Here is a 17,301-nt window from a genome sequence, read left to right as displayed (position 1 = left end):
GTACCAAAATTATTAACTATAACTACTAGAGATTAGAGAGTGTTAAAAAGGAATTGGTTATACAAGTAATTAGCCAAAGCAAAACCATTAATGAGCACAAATCAGCATGAAAGAAAATAAGGACAGATTTCTTGAGGTGGGAAAAGAGGTGACAGCAGAGTTTACAGATTTTACTACGGAGAAAACAATACGCTTTAAATTCAGAACTTACCAAAAAGAATATCCAGGCAAAGCCACGTTAAGCATGCAAAATAAAATGTAGATACAAACATAAAATACAGTCACGGATCTTTAAGCAGTCCCATATAACACAATATACATTAAAACACAAGCAACAAAAGAAACAAAGATGAAAAAGAAGCAAGAGGATAGCGTGTTAGACACTGGTGAGGAAATGGAAGAGAGACTATGAATACAAGAATATTCAGTAGTTGTAAAAGTAGATTTTCACATAGTATTTTTCAGCAGTGCTCAAATGTGTTATTCCCACAGAATACAAACTAATCAGTAGAAAGGGAAAGAATAAAGTTACACAAAAGACTAGCGAAGAATTAGAACATCTTTCAACTTCCTATATTAATTTTTTCAAAAATAATTTCATGACCTTCAAATGTATAAAGAGCATTTAAAAAACACACATCTATGCCACACAGTTGTGAGCATAAACTAGATAGACAATGTCTTCCACAAATTTACACAGGGATTTTCACTGATATTTTCATTAATATCACACTTTAAAATTACATTCTTACACTTGACATTAATAGAGGGAAAAAACTTTTACCCAAAATCAATTTTCATTATACAGATATGGATCACAAAAATGGAAAGCATTCCCTGTTTCATAAAAAAGCTGGTTCTCACAGTCAACAGAACTATGAAATTGAAGGTTGGCATCTCATGACTCCTGGCTACTGTAAAAATGAAAAATCCTGCCCACTCTAGTTTTTTGTGTATCTAGGTCAGTGTGGCCATCCATTTCTACTTTGTCTTTACACAGACATCATATATCAAAGTCAAAAAGCAATAAGAAGATTTCCAATACAAAATAGACTAAAGTCTAATGGAGCCTGCAGACAGCATATTTATGCAAAATAAAATTTACATATTTTGCATGTAAAAGAACGTTCAACATAATCTATGTTTAAATAGTAGAGCCAATTAGACTTCAGTGTATTTTGTACTGGAATGCTGTCATTGCTCATGTCTGGGTCTATGTAAGGAAGAAATGCATGACCAGTTCAACTACTCTGATACCATAGAATAATCAAAATATTAAAAGAGGGTGGCATCAGCAACAGAATCTTGATAAAAGTTTATCTTTTGAGAAAAATGAAAGGTAAATACTGCGGGCCCAAATTCAGGAGGGTCTGTATGGTTCTCATGAACACATAAAAAGTCTAATATGATTAAAAGTCTTTCCACAGTCACCTTCTTTCATATGCATCTAGCTAAATAACTCTCCCTTGACATATATATCACTTATATCTCAATCATACACACACATTCTGCAATTGGATAACATCATACAACATCGTACTGGCTAGGCATAAATAAGAACTGGGGGGGGGGGTCAAGAAAAAGACTCTGAAAGACCACGCTGAGCATTATACAGCATAAGACAGTAGCGTAGCCACATTAAAATGTACACACTTTTAGACTGGTAATGAAACAAAGAGCAGTTAAGTGTATCAATGTACAGTGGTGCCTCGCAAGATGAAATTAATTCGTTCCGCGAGTCTTTTCGTCTTGCGAAGCACGGTCTGTTGCAACTGCGCCTCTTCAAGCGGCTTTAAGAAAAAACTGAACAAACTCGCAAGACGTTTTCGTCTTGCAAAGCAAGCCCATAGGGAAAATAAGTCTAACGAAGCAACGCAAAAACCGAAAAACCCTTTCGTCTTGCGCGTTTTTCGTTTTGCGAGGCAGTCGTCTTGCGGGGCACCACTGTACATTATTCAATCTTATGGCTATATCCTTATATGTTATAGTAGAATATTTATACAGAAAAGTATCAAAAATTAAGGTTGTTTTCTGAAAATATTTATCACTTAGTGAAGAAATATTTATTTCACCAAAGCTATCAAACCACTCGCCCTTTAACCACAGTTTTAAATGTTTTATGCTTTTTATGTTTTCTGTAGTCAAAAAGCAAGACTGGTAATTAATTCAACTTTAAACAGTATTTACTTACACCTTTCCCGAATTAATGTTACTGATGCTAGTCATTACATGCCTTCAGATAGGGGGCTGATGAAAATATTAGACCCCATCTCAGACTACTTATAACGATTTTTTTCAGGAAATTTTGTCCAATTAGATCTATAAACTACGCCAGCCCACCTGCAACATATGCCAAGATTCAAAGAACCACAAAACCAGTCCTGTGATCCCAAGAGAGTTTTAGACTCACACACACCCCTTTTCTTTTTAACCTCTCTGGCCTCCCAAACACTGCATGACACACTGCTTTTGAAAGGGAGGAGGATTTCAATAGTAGTTTGGAAGGGGGGGGGGAATTAGCTGGAAATTCCAGTGCAACAGGAATTTCACTTACCACAACATGTGTGATGACAGGTATGAGTCATCCCACCAATGTTAGAGCTGCAGAGGTGTGTGATCACTTGGGAGTTGAATGATGACCACCTTTTCCCCAACATTAGGAGAAAAACTTGCAACTGGTTGGCTGCTGAACTGCTACGGAGCCTGGAGCACCCCACCAGCATCTCCCCTCCCACTTTTCCAACTGCAAGTTTAAAGCAGGGCTGGGATCTGTCCCTGGCCTTATATATCAGACAGATAGCATACCAGAAGTGAGTGAGCGTGTGAACGTTATATGTACAGTGGACTTGGCCTACTGTACATATAACCTATAACCTAGGATTGTATGTGAACAGCACAAGTCACAAGTCCTCAAGAACAAAGGTTAATACAAATTATTGTAATTAGTATAATTAACCCTGTTCTTTTTTTACAGTTCTAATAGAATCAGATATCTGACTACTATTTTGTTACCATTGCTGAGAACCAGCTGCTTTTGGTCCACTGTCACCTGGTGGTAGCCATTCTCTCAGGCTACCTGAACTATTTCCATTTTAGCTGGTTCTACAATACAGCTGACTATAACTTTAAAAACTGTTGCCCGAGTTTGTTTTTTTCCTCCTCCTTCCCCATCCCCTTTTCACTGAGTGTTACATCTTTCATATTGTAAGCCTGAGCGCAGGGATTCTCTTACTACTAATCTTTGTAAGCCCCTCAGAGAGCTTTTCCAGTTAAAGAACAGGGCAAAATTGCTTTAAAGAAGCAAGCCAAGTAAAAAGTGGACAATATTCAATGGGTTGTTTGGTTATTTTCTATCCCTATCTAAAATTCCACTAGGCTATGTGATTCAGCACATCTTTTTGGTCTCAGCACCGAGATGGGGTGTGTGTGTTGAGGGTCAAGGCGGATTAGTTATTCTACATGTGGGATTTCAGATAGATTTCTAAAAATTGCCTAAGTAGGCTAGTTGTCCAATATTCCATCAAATAATATCAGTATTGTTCTGCAAGTTACACTGCCAGAAAAAAATGCAAATGTTTTAAATTATGCATTCAAGATCTTGTCTACAGGATTTCAACCTAATATTAAAATAAAGCTTGGATCTTTAATGTTACAGCAAGTATTCCAGAATGGCTCATTTGCATGCTTAGCCTGAGGGCTTCTCTTTAAATACAGATATAAACCCTATTAAAGTACCATCTCAGCTTGCTCCTAGTTAAACAGCAACTGATTGTTTAAAATTATTTAACACAATCCTGCAAGAGAGAGTTCAAAAAGGGGAAGATTTCAGTGGTTTTGCTTTTAAGAGAGCTGGAGTACAGAAAGTATCAGGAACCCAAAACAGCTCAATAAAAAAAACTGAGAAAATCAGAACGGGGGAAGTGTACCTCAACTCTTTACAGCACCACAGGTTTTAGCCTTTCAATTGTCTTCTTATAGATAAGACAGATGGCATACCAGAAATATGCATACCACCCAATGTAAATATTACAATGGCACACTTACTACAGTTTGATTCCAGGATATCCTAGAGCAGAGCTTTTCAACCCCTTTGAGTCCATGGCTCCGTTGATCACCTACATTCTTTCTGCAGCATCCCTGTGGGGCTCTGGAACCCAGTTATGTCACCCCTTGCCTGCAGAGCTGGCAGCCCCTCACTCCTTTTCAAACACCCTTCCTTGTGGAGTGTTCCCTCAGCCTCCTCTCCTATCCCCACTCCTTGGGAGTGCTTCAAGCAGCTGTCGCCACTGCCCCCCGTCTCTGAACCACCTGCCTCAGAGAGAGCTGTCTCCTCAGGGGCCTGGGAAGAGGATGCCTTGGTGGCCCGACAGAGACTGGCCAAAGGTGAACATGAGGCCAGAACTATACCTTGGGATGCAGCAGTGACAGCAGCGGGTGCTGCCAGGCCTGCATGGTGGAAAAGCTCCCCTTCAGCATGGGGCACTTAGCTTCCAGGCAGGCCTTGCACACAGTAAGCACAAGAAAGGCCAGCACAACACCTGCCTGCCAAACCTCCCACTTGTCTATTCATTCTCAACAGCAAGGTCTGGTGGACTGGCTGGCTGGGCTCCCTCGCCTGCTTGCTTGCTTACTTACTCTGAGGCTGCCTGAGCTCATGATAACCAGTATCCCCTGGCCAACCCCAGAGACACCATTCACCTGGGGAGCTTGTAGCCAGGGCTGCTGCAACAAACAGTTGTGCAAGCCTTTGGGAGGCAGAGACATGAGAGGGCATCAGAGGGAGGGAGGGAAGGAAGGAGACCAGTGTTGCCTGTGGCACTCCTTACCATCATTCAGGGCACCCCAGGGTGCCATAGCACACTGGTTGAAAACCAGTCCTAGAGCATAAGAACTCTGGATGAACTGCTTATTCCCATACTACTAAGAGTCCTTAGATACCTGTCCTTTTACATTTCTTCCCTTTACCCCACTCTCCAAATTATTCTTATCTCATTAGGCAATGTTCTAATTGCTGTAACCCACCCTGGGAACTTGGGGTGAAGTGTGGGTAATAAATAATAACAATGACTACTGCAAATTCCTTTCTGCAGTTTGTACCATAACTCAAAAAACAGTTTCACAGTCCAAAACCTATTTCTCATTTTCCTTTAGAAAGTCGCAACTTTCTATTATTTCTATCCAAAGAAAAAACTTTAATTCACCTACAATCAAGCTACATTAAGGTGTGCATTAGATTTGATGGCACATTTACATTCGCCAGCAAATACTTTTTTTGGTTTTAATTGTACTCTAGATCCTGATATTCAACTATGGGAGTTCTATACCTCATGGGAGAAAGTCAGTATTTTAAGAACTACAGGAAGATCCTGACACACACAAAAGGGGAACTGACAGCATCTACCAACACGTTTCCCCACAAGTTTCCAAAGGAAAAGACACTTTCACTCAATTTCTCATACTTCAAAACAAAGTTTTGAATACTTAGGAGGCGTTAACTCAGGCATCCCCAACCTTCAGCCCTCCAGATGTTTTGGATTACAATTCCCATCATTCCTGACCACTGGTCCTGTTAGCTAGGGATTATGGGAGTTGTAGGCCAAAACATCTGGAGGGCCGCAGGTTGGTGATGCCTGCGCTAACTCAAGCTCTTCCACCTTTGAAAATGATGCTTTTCTTGTTAATTTCATAGCATTCGTGTCTGATACACAATATTAAACAGGTACAACTTGTCTAACATAGTCCTAAAATAAGCGTTATTAGCTCTGTTCTAAAGGATACAGCCACTTTCTTTAAATTTACCCTAGTTGAATACTTTCTTTAGATATCCATTTTTCATGTTTTTGTTACAAGTAAATATTTTTTATGCAAACTGGAAACTAAGTTAATAATGCCCATTGCTAAAAAAACAACAACTAAAGATCCATGTGTGGAACAGAAAATTGCTACACAAATCAGTAGAACTTCAACTGTCAAATATATATTTATACTGAGAGGTATCCAACAAAGTAGTTCTGTTAGCGGAAGGATTTCAGTTTGTGCAACAGCATTTTCCCTCCCTCTCCTCTTTCTGCAATACCTCCCACACCTGCTCAAGTCTGCTCTGGAGGGTTGAGGTAAACCCCAGAAAGACTGGGCAGGGGCAGAAGAGGATAGGGAGGGAGGGGGGATTATGTTGTGCAGACAGAAGTCCTTGTGCCAACAGACTTCATTGGATACCACCCACTGCATCCTTCTGATCCAAAGAACTCCGAGCAAAAAGAGGAAATGTATTATTGCTATTCTGTGAACTCTTGTGCAAGACTTCTCATAGAACAGTATCACAGTTGCATTGCATTACTGTATGAGAAACAAGGTGAATGAGGAAGATACAGGCTCCAGTGGGTTATAAAAAAGTATTGAATGTGCTTGTGTAAAGTCTTACATAAGAACTTTCACAAAAAGGAAGGACTTCTCTGGATTGGAGCTCACTTTTCTCACATTATTCTTCCACTAAATCAGAAACAACCCTTCCATGAGCACATAATACTCTCTGCTAGCAGAACACTTTTGGATCTAAGCCATTATGTTTAAATATATGATGTTACATATGAAATTGTGGGTTGGCAAAATATCTCTGCTTAGTAACTGGCACTGTTTGACATTTGGCAATCAGCATCACTGAAATAAAAAGTACTAGATGTATTTTAACATTACCTAATAAATGACCATAAGAGAGTGAAGAACACTTAAAATTACCAGTGCTTAGTAACTGTATTGGAAACTTGAATTCTCAAGCACTCATGCAAACTACTGCATGCAGAGAACATGCAAACCCATTACTTGCCTCCCCTTTCCACCTCTGAGAAGAAAACAAACATGTAAAAATATCTTCCTCTCAATTCTCATTATAAAGAAATCACAGTTAGTTTATGAAGAGTTTACTGCATTACAACCAGAATTCAATTAATGTTGTCAACAGTCTTAAATTGCTTTGATCCCATTTTAATTCAAGACATGAAAGTCAATATAAAAGGAACAACACGGCAACAGCAAAACCAAATTATCTGGGGACAAGCAAGGAAACTGAACAAGGCAGGGATGAGAAACCTGTAGACCTCCAAAAAGTTGTTGGATTCCAACTCCTATCAGCCCCAACCAGCATGGCCAGTAGTAAAGAATGATGCAAGCTGGAGTACAGCAACTTATGGAAGGCCACAGGTTATGGATTGCTTTAAGTCAAGTAATGCCCTTGTTCCAACTTTCCTGAGACATGCAGAGTCATCTAGTTCTAAGACTGACTCCACAAGAACTGGAACTATTTCAGTTTGGAGGATTACCTAAACTGGAAGCCTCCTAGTCAACTGTTTTCCAGTAGTAAGCCATTTCCATCTTCTGTGAAGATACGCAGCACTTTACATTTTCTTAAGAAAAACCTCAGAGCTTTATTCCACGATGTGTTTGTTAATATACTGAGCTGTATACACGTAGACTTTCAATGCACTGTCTGTAGAATAAACTGACAACACTCACTCCAAGGAATGTAGCATGCAACTGAAAGCCTTATATGAATTTCTGCCATCAATTCATCATCTTACAAATACTCATACTGCAATTCTGATTACAGAAAAACTGCCCTGCACTGTCTAGGATTAGTATATTCCAAATTTCACAAGGCTTCTGTCCCTTTATAAGAACTGTAAATCTTAAAACTCAATCCAGGACTCTTTCCCTATAATTCAGTCAACAGAAAAAACTGGAGCTGTGGAACATCTGCCTTTTATACAGTACTGGTTCTTTTGGCATATTATCAACACCACTGCGATTTAACCAGTGTCAATATCATTCGGTGCTTCCCTCATCCCACCCAATGGGCAATGCCATTAGAAGAACTGCCAGGTAATAATTATCAAGCAAATCCAAATATTTACAATGTTGTATCATTACTTACATTGTTGTTGCGTGTTTCGACAGCTGGAAATTTTCTGACAATGAATTTGACGGCTGATTCAAGATTTTTGTCAATAAGATATGATGGTTTTGCTTTTGGGTCTCCACATGCCTATGGAAGAAAATGAGAAGAAGAAGAAACTAAACATATATTCTTTTCACTAAATACTATATACTTTTAGCTGATCTTCAATTAGAAACTAGATAGACTTCTTTAGCTTTTTAGTGAGCAGGTGAAAAAAATGAGTGGGGATTCTCACAGCTGGACTATGTAATGTGACACAGTACAGAGATGCTCTTCTACTGGAAAAAATGCATGGAAATTCAAAGCAGTTAGTGCAGAACAGCAGTGAAGGGGAAGTTCAGTCTTAAAAGAAGAAATGGAAACTTTGGCTAGAAGTAAAGCATGAGGTAGGTTCACCATGTATTTAGTGATGCTAATCAACTGGTAGAAAACTCTAGCTGTCACCACCTATACAGGGCAGTGCTGCGCTTATTGCATTATTAGTATAATTTATCTGAAATAAAGAACCAAGCAATATGTAGTTAACAGTAGTTCACCTGCAATTTCTCTCTAATACGCTAAACAACTTGGAGTAGTTCAAATGGAGTAGAACTATTTTAACAAGCTTATCATTAGGCACAGCTTCTGAACCTAGAGCCACATTCACTATATTTAGGCCTACAAACATGCCACAGCCCCACAAAGAGTTACTTCCATCACAAAAAGCAAGTATTTATGTGGATTTGGTATTGTCATTCCCCACTGAAGTCTACTGTTAGTGAGGTGTGTGGCAAGAAAAAGGTTGACTATTAATGGCACAAACAGCAGGCAAGTTTCATTGCCACGTTATTTTCTTATCAGCTTGCTTCCTAGGGCATGAATTTAATTTGTATAGAGTGGCTGCATACATTTGCTGAAGGACTGTAATTGGACTGCTGGTAGACTGTAACTAATGTGCATGTATAAAACAGATTGCACCCCAGACTGAATGGTGACTCTATCTGTACATTAATTTGGACATTTTAAATTTTATCTACTCTTTCAGTGATCTCAAAAAAGACATTACTCTCTAAATCACCTGTCACATAATTCTGTTCCTACACAGCTGGCTAGCTGTTTACATAATAAATTTGTGATCCCTTTTAACAGTAGAACTCTTTTTTTAAAAGTGCTACATTCTAAAGTAGAACTCTTTTAAAAAGCGCTACATTCTAACATATAGTTAAGACAAGCTGGGACAGAAAATGGTGAACAGTTGAACTGTGTAATTAACACACCACTGTTACATACTTAGGAAGAACGCTGTGCAGCAATCCCGTTTCTGTTCCAAAATCCCTTCCTAGATACAAAATTCTAGTTTAATAGAGAATTTGTGGCTCATGCAAATTATAACATGCTATGCATTTTTACACAACATAGTGAAATGCCAAGATGGCCACTTATTAACTTTTCTACAGTTGTGTTGTGAATTATTGAGACAGAAGTCATGAAGTATGAGACTGATCTGAAAGCGGGCAGAGGGAAGGTGAAAAAGCTTTGCAAACCTTCCATACTTGTCCTTGCTGGGGAAGCATTGCAATGAAAAGAGAGAAGATTACACATAAACAAAAAAATTCTTGGATTCCCACAAGCATCATGTCCAGAAAAACAAACTACCATATTTACTCAAATCAAATGCTCACCTTTTTTGGCCAAATTATGTTGCAAAAATTAAGATGTGCATTGGATTCAATGGCACATTTGCATTCACCAGAAAATACTTTTTTTGGTTTCAAGGTTCTGAAAATTGAGGTGTGCAATAGATTCAATGGCGTATTAGACTCGAGTAAATATGGTACTTCTATTCAACAAAGTTAAAGTCAAGTGCTGGCATAATTAAATATTTCTACTTACAGGCAGCATTCTAAAAGGCACTATTTCTATTACATATTTGGTGCTCAAAATGTGTGTACAACAATTTCCAGTGCACAAAATGTTGTATCACATCAGCTTCCAATATATTTGTTCTGAGCAAGAGGGATAGGTTGGAAAGAAACAAAGTTTAGAGCAAACCGCACATGCAATTTTTAGGAGAGCAACTATCAGTGAAATATTACATACCTGAAATAGAAACGGTAGCCAAGAATGAAAAAACAAACAGTCATTATAGTGGAATCCTAATGCTACCTTTATACGAAATACTGTACAGCTATGATCTTCAAAAATATGTCTGACATTTACATAGGATGGTTTTCAAATGAGTTAGTTAACATGCCTGTTTCCTATACAGTACAGAAAAAAACACACTGGCTACCATTCTTAATCCAACCAAGTAATATATTTACATATTTTTTTAAAACCTGAAATTACAACAATGTCATGTGCACTGGTATGCCATACAGAGAACCATAAAATAAAATCTAAAACTATGATTTTATATGTAGTTTAATATTTCAGTTTGGCTAATGTTTATAGTCTATAGCAGGCATAGGCAAACTCGGCCCTCCAGATGTTTTGAGACTACAATTCCCATCGTCCCTGACCACTGGTCCTGTTAGCTAGGGATGATGGGAGTTGTAGTCCTAAAACATCTGGAGGGCCGAGTTTGCCTATGCCTGGTCTACAGTGTCCCTCAAAAGTGAGATGGAGCATCATTTGCTTGGCTTCTCTAATTTCTAATATTGGTCAAGCTGGCTAAGACAGATGGGAGTTCAAATCCAACAACATGTAGAGGGCCACCCCTGAGCTAATGGCTTCAGTTGTCAGATATTCAAGTAGCTGCTTGTGATGAATTAGAATTGCAGCCAAGTAGGAGGTAGATTGAAGTGTTTGGGTACAACAGCAGCAAGGCCATATTATAGCACACACTAGTTTTGTTGTAAATGCAGAAGAATTCTTTAGTCAGCAACTTCCCAATACCAACAATTCCAACTGTCATAAAAAGAGGTCAGTCAGTCGACAGATCTCAACAGTAACCAGAGAAGCTTTTGTAACTAAGAACAGAGTTGGGCCCTTATCTACAATACATTCAGGCACACTGGCAAAAAAAAAGTGTATGAGGGGGCTAGTAATTGCAGGGGGGGGGGCTGCAGCATGAAAACTTTGAAAGAGGAGTATACTAGGGTTACCAGATTTTTTTTCAATGAATCCGGGGACACTTTTCAACTTCAGTTGAATTCAGTGGATTTGTCAAGGGACTGATTTGTAAATCCAGGGACTGTCCCCGGGAAATAGGGACGTCTGGTAACCTTAGAGTATACAATGATTCATTACAATCCTTAGTTTATATAAAAGAGCAACATTTGCTCTTAAACTAGTTGCCTTTGAACTATGTCCACAATCCAGATAAGCAAACACCTGACTTTACATCCCCATTGGTATTTTCAACTTGCTACAAAGCCCACACATCATGTAGCCAACAACTAATTAAATTCAGGGGAATTTCAAAATAAATTTGAGGTTAGTAACATGGATACTGCAGCTGTTTTCTTAAAAATCAAAAACTAGAAGACTAACACATTCATTCCTCTAGCTACACCTAAAGCAGATCCTGGTAGGCTGAGGTTGATGACAAAGGCTACTATTTTTTTTAAAGGCCCAAGTTTGAGAAGATGATTACAACTGCCACAGTATATCCAATGAAGAACAACAAGAGCTGTGCCTTAGAAACAATTTATTCCCATGAGAAAATAGGCATGGAGAAAGACTTCATCTGGAAAATCAGAATATTACTTTGAAAAATAATTTGTGCATTGTGCTATGAAGAAAAAATGCATTCACTAGTAAACTATGAATGTCTTGGTATTTCCAAGTAAATATATTTCCTTCTTCTATACTAACAATTAGCTCTTCCATTAGCCAGCGATGTGGATTTTCCTGAAAAGTTTCTTATACAAATAAGCGTAATCTGCACTGCAAAAATTTTCAGTTTGCATCAGAAAACTTTCTAACTCCCTAATTTAACATTCATTCTACTTGTCTTTTTTAGAACTGCCATGCTTGTTTAATATTTGCAATTGGTACCTATTCTTTGCTACTAATGAAATTTTGAAATGGAAAATTCTCCAAAGGGGAAAAAAGTGTTGAGAAAAAAATCGCCCCAAATCACTGCTTAGAGCAGTGGTGAAGAACCCTTTTCAGCAGGCTGAAAAAAGCCAGTTTCTCATTTTGTCTGAGCCAGATGCAAACCTAACACCTTGATATGACTGGGGAAGTTAGAATACTGCATATTTCCCCATGCCCTGGTTGAGCTAGCTTTAAAACACCAAAATAACTCAGCTGGGTGTATCCGAGGCAAAGCTCTGCTGGCATAAGTTGTGCCAGTGTGGCGAGGGGGGAAAGACACCGTCAAGAGTGGGAATGTTCGTAGCAGAGGGAGGGAGAAATATAAAACCAAGTCATACTGCATGTTATTAACTCCCTTCATTCACTGGTCCTGCTCGCAAAGCTTGGTTAAACTTACACCTGCATTTTTGGTGGTGCAACTGAATTTACCATCTACTACAAGCCAATGGACAGGAAGAAAATGAGGGTTTACACAGAGGTAGGCAAACTAAGGCCTGGGGGCTGGATCCAGCCCAAACGCCTTCTCAATCTGGCCCACGGACGTTCCGGGAATCAGCCTGTTTTTACATGAGTAAAATATGTCCTTTTATTTAAAATGCATCTCTGGGTTATTTGTGGGGCATAGGAATTCGTTCATTTGCCCCCTAAAATATAGTCTGCCCCCCCCAAGGTCTGAGGGACAGTGGACTGGCCCCCTGCTGGAAAAGTTTGCTGACCTCTGGTTTACACGGCTCTTCCCCAAAAAAGAATTCCTGCCATTCTGGTAAAAAACAGTTAGAATGCAATTTAACTATGCTATCTTATCTGTTCTATGACATAGCTGCCTGTTAGGATTGCTCTGTTCATATCTGTTAATAAACCAGTATGTGACCCTGTTTCATTCACCTAGCTTGTTAACTGACATTAGCCAAGAGTTCTGTTTCAGAAGAAATAATGAACTTGGCTGGTGTGCAACAGTGGAAAAGGAGAAGCAAGGGAGAAGTGCACAGCCACAGCTTGAATAACCATGGTTTATAAAGCCCTGGATGATAATCCAGAGACAGCCATAGCATCTCCCTCTTTTCAAAAAGGTTGATTTACAAGCTATCACAAGTCAGTGCACTAGAGGGTTTTCATGAGTATTCTTGCTGCTGCTGTTTTTTAAGTGAACAGTGTTAACATAAAATAGGTGGTTTTATTTCATCAACACTGTACTTTATATTACCCTGAAAATACAGATAAATTAACTCTTCTTGGCTAAAGAGATTACATTAAACAAAAAGACTGTGAGCCTGAGCTATTGCAGCTAGCACATTCCCAAACCCTACTGCTCTAGTTAGAATAAAATTAACAACTTGAGGCAGGAATTGAATGGGCTGGGTGGGGAACAGTTTCATTTTAAGTCAGGAGAGGTAATAATATACACATATAAATTAGGTGTGAATTAAAAAACAACAATCCAGTCAGTTTTTTAAATTATACAATAGGGAGCAGAAAAACTGAAAATCAATGGGGTTTCAAAACTTAACTTTGGCCAGAACAGGCCAACTCTCAGCAGCAATTACTTCCTCTTTTCTAAATGAAGAAAAAATCTTAACCAATTTATCTAACCGCAATACCACATATTGCGTAGTAAACCTTTCTTGTTAAAAAACCCCCTACAAAACAAAAATACTCAGTGGTAGTGAAGATACGTCCTTCCCTCCTGCAGTAAACTAGCTGTGTGGCAAGCAGAAAGGATACTTAGAAAAGTTCTCTCCTTGCTTTTAGAGGGCTTTTGCAAGGTAGTGGAAGACTCTAGTGCAAGCTTGATTGAGATCTGGATCTCACTACTCCAGAATGTAATATTAATGGACAAACTGAGTGACAACCCATGCCCAAGAGAGTTGAACAGACAAGAAAATCACTACTTTTCCATCAACCTGGCATAGTTATATTACATATGCAACATGGTTATAGGCCTCCAAGAACACATGGAGATTTATGGGATGACATCTTTGCTTAAAATCTGAAATGACTTTTAAGCTAAATATAATTAAATAGACATTCAGTGCTTGGGGGGGGTTGTAAACAAAACAATCAGCTGTGTAAGCATCACTGTATATCTATATAGCAAATAAAGAAATACTAAAAAAGGGCTTTGCAACAGCATGAGAAATAACAAGACGGCACTATTAAGAATCCCATGAATGCCATTCTTTTTGCTCCATCTACTACTAGACCACATTAGCAAGACACCTGAAAAGCCACTGCTTTAAACACTGACCCTTCATTACCACAGCAATTTCATAAAAATTCAGATACAAAAATGCAATCCGCATTAAGTACAAAATGAATTTCTGATCGGCTATAAAAATAACTGTTTCAAGCCCAGCTGTTTATGATGGGCTTTATTTTCTACTCAACACTTTGTGACAGTGGGGTGAGATGAGGGACCTGTAATTCTGGTGAATGTTATAATTAAGTTATTAACTAACTATAGCTGGAAGTTGAAAAGAAGAGACATTCAAAGTCATGCTATGCTACCAGGGTTGACACCTTTAAGTCATGTATCCTTTTTCATTTTTCAAAAAAAGAAAATATTCAGGCTTTGAGTCTACACTACAGGAAGAAAGATAAGATAGTACAAAATTTCAACAACACACACATGATTTAGAACAAAAACATATGAGCTTTGAGTACATACTATACAAGCTGCTTTGATATTAGGCTGTTTTTTAAAAAAAAAGTTCACTCCCTCTGATACTCCCTTACAAATAAGCTTACAAGAGTTACTAAATCCAATCCAATAAATCTCTACTCAGAAGTAAGCACCACTGTGCTTAATGGGACTTTGATATGGAGTATGTTGAAGGCAAAAAGTGAGAGAATATTTTGCAGTGTTTACATGCTTAGTCTCCTGCATTCTCACTTGCCAGATGACCTGTCATGTTGCTATTATTTACAAGCCTACAGAGCAACATTTCCATGCTAACCAAGTATCATTAGCAGAAACTTTTTCATTAAGGCACCTTTAACTTTTGTTAAAAGCACACTAAACGCCATATAACTTTTTAAAAATCCGGAATGCACTGACTTCAGTCTTGTACATCCTGTCTTCTTTTTAAAAACTAGAGTCCCTCTGATCAATTAATCCGATAGCCATTACAATAGTCATCTTCAAATATCTAAAGGCTGTCACTTTGAAGATGGAGCAAGTTTTTTTCCTCCTGCTCCAGAGGGTAGGACCCAAACCAAAAGCTTCAAATTACAAGAAAGTACATTCTGACTAAACATCAAGAAGAACTTTCTGTTGGTAAGAGCTATTTGCTGATTGGAATGGACTCTTTCAGAAGGTGGTGGAGTCCCCTTCCTTGAAGGTTTTTAAGCAGAGTTGGATGACCATCTGTCATGGATGCTTTAGCTGAAATTTCTGCATTGCAGGGGGTTGGACTAGATGGCCCTCAGGGATGCCTTCCAACTTTGCAAATATATGTTTCTAGGATTCTATAACCTGTGTTAAGTAATCCTATGTACTTCAGAATATATGTAACTTGCAGAATATAAAGTTCACCAATCCCAATTGCTTGCAACAATTCCAGCAGTCAACAGGCAGTATGTAATACGCAAAAAGTTTTTTGCTGCCCATGAAAAAAGAACACCATCTCTGTCTACCCCTCTTTCTGTAGAGTTGAAGTCTTTAAATCAATCAGATTTATGCAGCTTGAAAATTTAAAGACCCTGGCAATACATAATATATAAAAATAACACTATGCAGTGTCAAGAAAATTGACAGTGAATTCTCTCTTTTTTTAAATCAAACCTTGTAGTAATCCTAGGAACATTCATATTAAACTCAATAGGGCTTAATTTTCAATAATCTGCCTAACTTTGACCTGCTTAATATATCAGGGGTGGAATTTTTAACCTCACTTAAGAAAAATGAGTATTTTAGAAATATTTTATAATTTTCATTGTACTGTACAGTTGCAGCAGATGAAATCATGACCAGAAAAACAACCAATTGTTATTTTTGAACATTCTGTCTTAATATTTTGCAACTGACAACTCTCACAACACTGCACGATTGTTAAAGCACTCTGTGAGGGGCAGGGGGGAGAACAGTGCATTGATTTTGTGCAGGACATCAATACTGTGGGTTGCTTACAGAGTGTGCCAAAACTACCAGAAGCATAGCCTGTCAGCAATATCTTAACTTTCCAAAATGTACCTTTTCTTTTTGGCTAATCCAACCAACCAAAGCAAGCACCTGCTATTTAAACCTTCCGCACTAAGGTTCACTGGAACCACCTGAATGTTCCAAATCCAGTTTCGCTGCCAATGAGAAAGGGTCCAAATCGTATTTCCCCCACCCTACCAGCTTTGTCATTATTTGGACCGCCAGTATAAGAAGAGGTTAATCCTGCCCCCCCCCCCCGTTGCATGACTCACACACACAGTGCAGGCTCCATCTACTACCTTCCCTCGATTTGTGCGCCCAAGTCATTTTAAATCACATACAGTACTCGACAGGGAATTGTGGCGGCGACCCTCCTCTGAACCCATTTTCTGAAAAGGCGCGCGGGGGGGGGGGAAGAGGTTGGTACTGAAAAAAATTGACCTGGCCGAGATTTTTTTTGGGGGGGAGGGCAGAGGAGGAGGTCCTTCCCCCCAAAAAACCACCTCCCCCTTCCCGATACATCCTCCTTTTCCATGGGGTATGTGGGGAAGGGAGAGAGGAAGACCAGATGGATCAAACCAGATGGTGCATCCGGCGGCCCGATCCCACATTTTCCACCCCTCCTTCCTCCCCACAGGGCCTTGGCGCAAAGGAAAGCGCCTCCGCCCCGGAGCCGAACAAGTCCCCACACCCAGAAGGCCCCGCTGACTAAGATGCCTCTACTACGACGACGACGGCGGCCTCCTTTTTTCCTTCCCCTCGCTCTCGGGGAAAGGCGCGAGAGAGGCAGTTTAGGCCTCCCCTCAGCCGCCCCGCATCCCCCGGCCATTTCCTCCCCAGCCCCGCAGCCGGGCCCGCGCACCTTCTTGATGTTGTAGAGGCGGGTGAGCATGCCGACGCCGCGGTCGTTGAGGATGGTCAGCTTCTCGGCCAGCTTCTGCTGGCTGGGCTGCAGCACCGAGCGCGACATCCTGACGCGAGGGCGGTTAGGCTCTTTTTGCGCGCGCGGCTACGGCGGCAGCCAAGGAAGAGCGAGCGGACGCTGGGCCGCGTCGCTCGCGCTGAAGGCGGCGGCGGCGGCGGCGGCTGAGGGGAAGACGGCTGCTCCTCGCTTGCGCACTCGCCTCCGCCAAGCCGACGCGCCTCCCCCGCCCGCCCGGCCCCCTCAGCCGCGCTCACAGCGCCGCCG

The 17,301-nt window shown here is 39.9% G+C and overlaps 1 protein-coding gene across 6 annotated transcripts in view; it reads right to left on the bottom strand.

Annotated features, from left to right (window-relative positions):
• The window catches only part of NCKAP1 (NCK associated protein 1), a 46,966-nt gene extending 29,726 nt beyond the window's left edge, over positions 1-17,240 (bottom strand). For 3 of the 6 annotated variants that reach the window (XM_053409325.1, XM_053409328.1, XM_053409326.1), the window contains exons 1-3: positions 16,975-17,240; positions 9,475-9,492; positions 7,928-8,038 (exon numbers count right to left, since the gene is read on the bottom strand). In XM_053409325.1, the coding sequence (XP_053265300.1) occupies positions 7,928-8,038; positions 9,475-9,492; positions 16,975-17,082 (237 nt within the window). In that variant the 5' untranslated portion in view covers positions 17,083-17,240. The remainder of the gene's footprint in view (positions 1-7,927; positions 8,039-9,474; positions 9,493-16,974) is intronic. The other 3 variants (XM_053409329.1, XM_053409332.1, XM_053409340.1) reach the window with 1 other exon arrangement.
• Positions 17,241-17,301: the final 61 nt, after the last annotated feature.

This window comes from Podarcis raffonei, chromosome 1 (genome assembly GCF_027172205.1).
Source record: "Podarcis raffonei isolate rPodRaf1 chromosome 1, rPodRaf1.pri, whole genome shotgun sequence".
Taxonomy (NCBI): Eukaryota; Metazoa; Chordata; class Lepidosauria; order Squamata; family Lacertidae; genus Podarcis; species Podarcis raffonei.
This window is presented reverse-complemented; position numbering and strand designations above follow the sequence as displayed.